Source organism: Natrix helvetica (assembly GCF_964273705.1).
Source record: "Natrix helvetica genome assembly, chromosome: Z".
NCBI lineage: Eukaryota > Metazoa > Chordata > Lepidosauria > Squamata > Natricidae > Natrix > Natrix helvetica.
Genome location: NC_138554.1, coordinates 33,733,435 through 33,742,476, shown reverse-complemented (window position 1 = coordinate 33,742,476; position 9,042 = coordinate 33,733,435). Strand labels below are relative to the sequence as shown.

At 43.4% G+C, this 9,042-nt stretch overlaps 1 protein-coding gene across 1 annotated transcript; it reads right to left on the bottom strand.

The window, feature by feature from the left end:
• Nucleotides 1-290: 290 nt before the first annotated feature.
• On the bottom strand, nt 291-1,223 carry LOC309381773 (olfactory receptor 12D1-like; the record flags this gene model as incomplete). The annotated part of the gene is made up of 1 exon (XM_081933060.1): nt 291-1,223. The coding sequence occupies one exon, from the start codon at nt 1,221-1,223 to the stop codon at nt 291-293; it is 933 nt and encodes a 310-aa protein (XP_081789186.1).
• Nucleotides 1,224-9,042: the final 7,819 nt, after the last annotated feature.

The following is a 9,042-nucleotide window of genomic DNA, read 5'->3' as shown; positions in this document are numbered from 1 at the left end:
CATCAGTCGCCTGGGGATGAACCATCTAGGACCTTCTGGTTCCACCTCCCAGTGATGGGGGGTAGCGCCTGGGAAGTCGAGCCGGAGAAGTGAGTGATCTGACCATGACAGGGGTGTAATAACTAAATCCCCTATTCCCAGATCACTCTTCCACTGGCCAGAGACAAAAACAAGGTCCAGCGTGTGGCCTCCCTCGTGTGTGGGGCCCTGAATTATTTGGGTCAGGTCCATGGCTGTCATGGAAGCCATGAACTCCCGAGCCGCCTATCAAGGGCAGGTTGAAATTAGAATTAGAATCTTTCTTTCTGAATTAGAATCTTTCTTATAGCATTTTTTACTTCATGATTCCTTAAAGAATAGATCAGAGGATTTAAAACTGGTGTAACTATACTATATAAAAGAGAGAGAATTGGATCTTTATTGGAAGAACCACTGGCAGAAGCAAGCATGTAGTTGGACAATACTGGAATGTAGAACATTGCCACAACCATCAGGTGGGATGCACAGGTGGAGAAGGCTTTCCAACGGTTCTGCCATGACTGGACTTTAAGGAGAAGAAAAGAGATGATGTAAAAATAGGAGAGAAGAGTGAAAAAGAAAGAATAGAAAGCAATTGATCCAGTAACAAAATTTAGCATGATATAGCTAAGTCTTGTACTACTGCAAGCTAACACCAGAAGAGGTTTGATGTCACAAAAAATATGTGGAACAAGATTGGGGCCACAGAAAACAAGTTGAGAGATCACAATTGTATGCATCAAGGCATAAAAAAATCCGATGGTCCATGTGACTCCGGCTAAGGTAACACAAGCCCGTTTATTCATGATGAGAGTGTAATGCAATGGTTTGCAGATAGCCACATACCGGTCGCATGCCATGATGCCCAGAAGCACAGCCTCGCTACAGCCCAGGAAGTGGAAGAAGTGCAGCTGAACGAGGCAGCCATGAAAAGAGATAGACTGATGCTTTCTAAGGAATCCACTTAGCATTTTTGGTACAGTCACAGTAGAGTAGCATATATCCAAACAAGAAAGATTTCCCAGAAAAAAATACATGGGGGTGTGAAGCCGAGGCTCAGTCTGAATAACAAACAGAATGGCCCCATTTCCCAATAAACAGGCTATATATAGCAGTAGGAAAAGTGGGAAGAGAACCTGTTGTAGCCTGTGGTCTCTTGTTAAACCCAAGAGAATAAATTCAGATACTTCTGTCGAATTTCTCATCTCTGTCAATAGGAAAAAAGTTAGTGATTTGAGAGAATCTGATAGTGCTAAGTAAATGACATTGAAAAACGTTTTTCATACATCATTTAACCATTCAATCATGAATCTTATGTTTAAATTCAATCCATTTAAATACTTCGTGCATGCATTCAATATATTACCATTATATTTTAATTTTCAAGACATTTAAAACCATTTGGTGTCTTTACAATAATTTGGAGTTTGGGAAATGTAATTGGAGGTGTGACAATGGAGCAAAATAATGGAAAATATTAGGTAATTGGTCATTATTTGGAATTAAACATGTACATTCTGAAAATTTGAACTGGACATAATAGAAATGATGAATCTATTCACATAATGCCAGATAAGGAAGGGTAAGGATGGATGGTGGTGCTGGCTTTTTCCATACCTTTTCTTGTGTGTTAAAGGGAAAGAAGTTAGAAGATTTCACTCTGTAGAAATGTATTCATCCTCGGCACTCTGATGGTCAAATTAAAGAAAGCACAATGTGATAAAGACAAAGAGACAAAAAGAAAGCACTAGTGTGGCAGGAGAAAAATAATAAAATCTTATTCCCAATTCAGAAATTAGCAACAAAAGATAACAAGTTTATCAATTTATGTGAAGACCGTTGCAGAAAAAAGAGACCAGATATTGTAATTTGAATAAATCAGGATTATAATTTTATTAATATAGCAATTTATCTACATCTATCCGTATCTATAACAGAAACAACAGCTGGATTTATTAATGTTATTAATACAAATATGCTTCTGCAGAATATACGGTTAATGTAAAATTGCATGTCGCTTCTGAAGATGGAAAAAAAAACCATTCTGAATTTTGAGTTTCTGAATATGAGTTAAATTCAGCATAGTTTGAACTTCCTTCTCCAAGTACAGACTATCAGTGTTCATGTCACTTCATTTTATTTATCAAATCACTGTGCTTTGTCCTTCAGGGCAATATATATAGCTATATAAAATATTTGTTTCAGAGGTCATTATTTTCCAATATACTGACCCAGAGTTATGGCAACATTTATGACTGTGGACCAAATTCAGATTGCAATTATGCTTAAATACTCTCTGTAAACTATTGTTTTTAGGTGATCCATTAGCCAGTATAGTTCATGGGATTTATTTTAGTCTTGAAAATTCTATAGTCCCAGCTACTGTAAAGAATGTTGTCCAAACCCAGGAATCCAACTACATCAGGGTAATATTCACTTACCTTCCCTACCAGTTCGCTAATGTGAGCGGGCATGTCCTGCATGCGCTTTTGGTGAAAAAAGGGCCTAAATGGGATGCCATAGAGCTGGGGCAGTGGGCGAAGCCTCGCACAATTTCTGTTACCAGTTCAGGTGAACTGGTCTGAACCAGTAGAATACTAGCTCTGGACTACAGTTTCACAATGCTAGAGAAAATGGTTTATTTAGAGTTTTTACTGCTCAATTTGAAATCTTATCCTTTAACATTCTACTTACCCTGCTGGAAGTTCACACATAATAGTTTATAGTTCTAAAACTGTTTTATGGATGATCACATGAAACTGGCCAGCATCAGGAAAATGAGCAATAGGCTGTCATTTGTTCTATATTTGAAATTCATTTCATGCTTGCCTTCTTACAGATGAAGTTCATACTGTGCACTAAAGAAAACTGAAATGAATTAGGCAATGCATGTTTTAATCTTAAATTTTTAATTCTCTCAAGAGGTGCGGGAAGCCTGGACCCTTTTGGATTTCCATTGAAGGGGTTCCAACTGGGAAAAAGATAAACTTTTCTTTAACTTTTATTTTATAATGCTGTTTATGCATATCGGCAGGCATATCATAGTAGTCTACAAATAGAAAGATGTATTTATAAAAGTTAGTTTTCTCATGTTCTCTTGGTTGTCATTCCATTTTCTTCTTCCATTCTGGTATTCACTAACTTATATTACTGTATCTCAAAAACAGTTCCCTTTGCATTTCCATAATGGAAGGAAGGTTTGCTCAAACTGAGATACTTGGATAAAATGCCAATATTTAATATTAGGTAAGCATCTAATATCTATCAGATATTGAAACAGTTCTTACCTTGTGGAAATTTTCCATTCAGTTAAGTAAAAATGATTATTGAAGAGTTGCCTAAAAGCTATAAAATCAAGTAGGTACATGTAGACACAGGAAGCCAAATGTCATATCAGAATCTGTACTGAATGATTTTCCATTGCATTCTGTGCTTGGTTTATGAAGTATGGCTTGCTGCCATAGGGGAAAAGTTAGGAATTAAAGAAATAGTGTGCTTATGTGGGGATAAATATCTTCAATTAAGGCTAATTTGTTTGTCTAATTAGCAGTGTAGAGGGATGTAGAGGGAGGGTTTGGTCTGGTTAAGGTTTAGAAGTATTTTCCCCAAGGCATTATTTTTTTCCCCTCTTCTGTGAATCAAAACAGGGGAACCTGCAATAGTTTGTATATTATGTGGTTGGTGAGATGAATAATAATTACATTTTACTCTTACTGTATTAACATACTTCAGGCAAGAAGGGAAATTATGATGAAAACAAAAGCAAAACCCCACACAACCACCTGTCTTTGTGTATCGGACAAACACATATTTATCATTAACATGCCGGGCCTGAATAGACTGCACCTTCTACTATATTGTGCTTCGGGTCATTTAATTAAGGACAACATTTCTCAACTTTTGTTTCATTCCAAACTCCAAGAATATATACTGATCATGCCTGATAGCACTTTCAAGGTAGAATTGAAGAAGCTTGGATGATAAGACACTTTGATTATGACCTGCATACACTGAAATAGCACCTTTGTATTTCTAGACTTTCCCAGGTGTATGTGTATTTTCAAATGCTCTGTCCTGTGTTTTTTTAAAATATATTTATAGTTTTAACGGTTTTAATTTAATTTAATTGTAAAGATGAAGTGAGGAAAGCTAAGGCTCACAATGAAGAAAGGCTTGCCACAAAAGTAAAAATTAACAAAAAAAGCTTATTCCAACATGTTAAAAACAAGAAAAAAGTTAAGGAAACAATTGGTCCATTGCTAGGAGAAAGTGGCAAGAAGGTGACAAGCAACAGGGAGAAAGCAGAACTATTTAACTCATGTTTTGCATCTGTCTTTACACAAAGGGATAAAACAGTCCAACCTGTCAAAAGCAGCACCACAAAAATCAGATTAGGAACACAAATTGAAATAGGGAAGAAAATGGTAAGTGAGCATCTGTCTACCCTAGATGAGTTCAAATCACCAGGATCGGATGGGTTACACCCCAGGGTTCTGAAGGAACTAGCAGACGAGATCTCAGAACCACTGAATTATTTCTTTCAGAGATCCTGGAACACCGGGGAACTACCAGAGGACTGGAAAAGAGCTGATGTGGTTCCCATCTTTAAAAAAGGGAAAAAAATAGATCCAGGAAACTACAGACCTATCAGCCTGACCTCAATACCAGGAAAGATTCTGGAAAAAATAATCAAGCAACGAATTTGCGAACACCTAGAAAGTAATAGCCAAAAGTCAACATGGATTTGTCAAAAACAGATCATGCCAGACTAATCTTATTGCATTCTTTGATAATGTGACAAAATTAGTGGACCAGAGGAATGCCGTTGATATAGTTTACTTGGACTTCAGTAAGGCTTTTGATAAGGTAGACCATAACCTACTACTAGATAAAGTAGAAGAATGTGGGTTAGACAGCATCACCACCAGATGGATTCGTAACTGGCTGACCAACCACACTCAACGTGTAGTCCTCAATGGAACTGCATCTACATGGAGGGAAGTATGCAATGGAGTACCCCAAGGCTCTGTTTTAGGCCCAGTACTCTTCAACATCTTCATCAATGATTTGGATGAGGGAATAAATGGGGAACTCATCAAATTTGCAGATGACACCAAGCTGGCAGGAATAGCCAACACTCCAGAAGATAGGCTTAAGATACAGAAGGATCTTGACAAACTTGAACATTGGGCACTATCTAATAAAATGAAATTCAATGGTGAAAAGAGTAAGGTTCTACATTAGGCAACAAAAATGGAATGCACAGGTACAGTATAGGTGGTACCATGCTCAATAGTAGTAACTGTGAGAGGGATCTCGGAGTTCTAGTGGACAATCATTTAAATATGAGCCAGCAGTGTGCAGCAGCTGCCAAAAAAGCCAACACAGTTCTGGGCTGCATCAACAGAGGGATAGAATCAAGATCACGTGAAGGGTTAATACCACTTTATAATACCTTGGTAAGGCCACACTTGGAATACTGCATTCAGTTCTGGTCGCCACGATGTAAAAAAGATGTAGAGACTCTAGAAAGAGTGCAGAGAAGAGCAACAAAGATGATTAGGGGACTGGAGACTAAAACATATGAAGAACGGTTGCAGGAACTAGGTATGTCTAGCTTAAGAGAAAGAAGGACTAGGGGAGACATGATAGCAGTGTTCCAATATCTCAGGGGTTGCCACAAAGAAGAGGGAGTCAAGCTATTCTCCAAGGCACCTGAGGACAGAACAAGAAGCAATGGGTGGAAACTAATCAAGGAGAGAAGCAACTTAGAACTGAGGAGAAATTTCCTGACAGTTAGAACAATTAATCAGTGGAACAGCTTGCCTCCAGAAGTTGTGAATTCCCCAACACTGGAAGTCTTTAAGAAGATGTTGGATAGCCATTTGTCTGGAATGATATAGGGTTTCCTGCCTAGGCAAGGGGGTGGACTAGAAAACCTCCAAGGTCCCTTCCAACTCTACTATTGTATTATTGTATTGCAATTGTATATTGTTTATTTTTGTGGGTTTAACTGTTTGGTAATTGCTATGTTAGTTCTCTGCACTACCCAGAATCATATATGTGACCTAGGAAACTATGTAAATTTAATAAATAAATAAATAAAAAAATCTAATAATGTCTATTCTACTAAATTACATGGATCAATTACATACAACAAACATATAGAAGCTTTTTACTTTATTTACTTTTATTTAGATTTTTATACCGCCCCCTCTCCCCAAAGGGACTCGGGGCGGTGTACAGTCAAATAAAAACACATCAATAAATAAATACAAACACAAAGAGGAGGCAATAAGAAACTGTACATATCTGAAGTAAAGTAGTTAAAAGCAATATTTAAATACCCTAAAAATACCCAATTAAAATATCTGCCAGGAGGTAGAATAAAACTATAAATGGGCCAGGCCGGCTAAATGGAACAGGTGAGTCTTCAGTTTTTGTCGAAAGGAGCGGAAGTCGGTGGTGGTTCTGATATCGGGGGGGAGGTCATTCCAGAGGGTTGGGCCCATCACAGAGAAGGCTCTACTCCTAGGTGCCGCCCATTGGCATTGCTTAGTGGATGGCACCCGGAGGAGTCCTTCCCTGTGAGAGCGAATCGGTCGCAGGGAAGTGTGTGGTAGGATGCGATCCCGCAAGTACCTAGGTCCTGAGCCATGGAGCGCTTTAAAGATAGTAATTAACACCTTGAAACTCACTCGAAAGACCACAGGCAGCCAGTGCAGCTCGCGCAGGAGCGGTGTTACGTGGGAGTACCTAGTACTCCCCTTAATAGCCCACGCGGCTGCGTTCTGCACTAGCTGCAGTCTTCGAGCGCGTCCCAAGGGAAGCCCCATGTAGAGGGCATTGCAGTAGTCCAGCCGAGACGTCACCAGTGCATGAGTGACCGTGCGTAGGGCATCCCGGTCCAGTAGGGGGCGCAATTGGCCCACCAGGCGAACCTGGTGGAACGCCCCCTTGCCACGGCTGCCACATGGTCATCCATTGACAGCCGGGCATCTAGGAGGACGCCCAAATTGCGCGCCCGTTCCACAGGGGGCAATTGCTCGCTCCCTATGGTCAGTGATGGAATCAACTGACTGAACCGGGGTGCCGGTAGCCACGGCCACTCAGTCTTGGAGGGGTTGAGCTTGAGTCTGTTGTCCCCCATCCAGACCCCGACGGCTTCCAAACACTGGGTCATCACCTCGACAGCCTCGTTGGGGTGGTCTGGGGTGGAAATGTACAGCTGCGTATCATCAGCGTACAGATGAAACTCCATCCCAAAACCACGGATGATCTCCCCCAGTGGCTTCACATATGCATTGAACAGAAGGGGCGAGAGGACCGACCCCTGAGGCACCCCACAAGTGAGTGACCTCAGGGTCGACCTCTGCCCCCCTGTCAACACACATTGCGTCCAGTCAGAGAGGTAGGAGCCGAACCACCGCAGAACGGTGCCTCCAACTCCCATCCGCCCCAGCCGGCGCAATAGGATACCATGGTCGATGGTATCAAAAGCCGCCGAGAGATCTAATAGGACCAGGATAGAGGAACAACCCCTATCTCTGGACCTCCAGACATCATCGACCAACGCGACCAACGCGACCAAGGCCGTCTCCGTGCTGTGTCCGGGCCAGAAGCCGGACTGGCGTGGGTCTAGATATTCGGATTCCTCAAGGTGTCGTGGAAACTGCTGTGCCACCACATTCTCTACAACCTTCGCCAAAAAGGGAAGGTTGGAGACTGGAGGATAATTAGCTAGCTCCATCGGGTCAAGGGAAGGCCTCTTAAGTAAGGGCCTCACCACCGCCTCTTTCAAGGCGGCAGGCAAAGACCCCTCGCTCAAAGAGGCGTTCACCAAGCCCAGTAGCCAGCCTCGTGTCACTTCCCAGGATGCCAGTACCAACCAGGAGGGACACGGGTCCATTAAACATGTGGTCGGTCGCAGCCGTCCACGCAACCTATCCAAATCCTCGGGGGCAACAGAATCAAACTCCTCCCAGAATGGTCTCACTGTTGGCAGCTCCTCTGGTCCACTGAAGGGGGCCCATCCGCTCCGGATCTGAGCGATTTTGTCCTGCAGATATTCCCCAAACTCCTCTGCTCTGCCCTGTAAAGGGGCTTCCCGCGTCCTCTGTGATAAGAGAGAGCGGGTCACCCGAAACAGGGCGGCAGGGCGGTTATCGGCGGACGCAATAAGAGTGGCGCAATGTCTGCGTTTGGCCACTCTTAATGCCACAAGGTAAGTCCGTGAATAGGCTCTTACCTGTGTTCGGTCAGATTCGGAGCGTGAGGACTTCCACCTGCCCTCTAGGCGTCTCCTATGGCACTTCATCACCCTCAGGTCCTCGGTAAACCAAGGAGCCCGGGTGGGTCATCGCCGCAGGAGAGGCCGCAAAGGCTCAACTCGGTCCAGGGCCCCAGCGGCCGCCCTATTCCAGGCGGCCACTTGGTTCTCGGAGCGAGAGCGGGTCAGGGCTACAGGGAATGGCCCAAGCTCCATCTGGAACCTATCCGGTTCCATCAGGCGCCTGGGGCGATACCAACTTGGACAGTTTGGTTCCGCCTCCTCGCGGTGGGGGGTAGCGCCAGGGAAGTCCAGCCGGAGACATGAGTGATCTAACCATGACAGGGGGGTAATGGTTACATCCCCTCTTCCCAGATCACTCGTCCACTGTTCAGATACGAAAACAAGGTCCAGAATGTGGCCACCTTCGTGTGTGGGGTCCTGAATTAACTGGGTCAGGTCCATGGCTGCCATGGAAGCCATGAACTCCCGAGCTACCTCGGATGCTTCCCCCGTCGACAGCAAGTTGAAATCCCCCATAACCACAAGCTTGGGGGTCTCAACTGCCGTCTCTGAGATCAGCTTGAGGAGCTCGGGCAGGGCTGCTGACGCACAGCGAGGAGCCAAGTATACAATCAGCAAGCCCCACTGCCTCCCTGGGCCCCATTTCACACTAAGGGACTCACATCCGGGTATCTGAGGTACAGTGAACTCCCTCGGCTCTAGACATTCCCGTATAACTACCGCCACCCCAC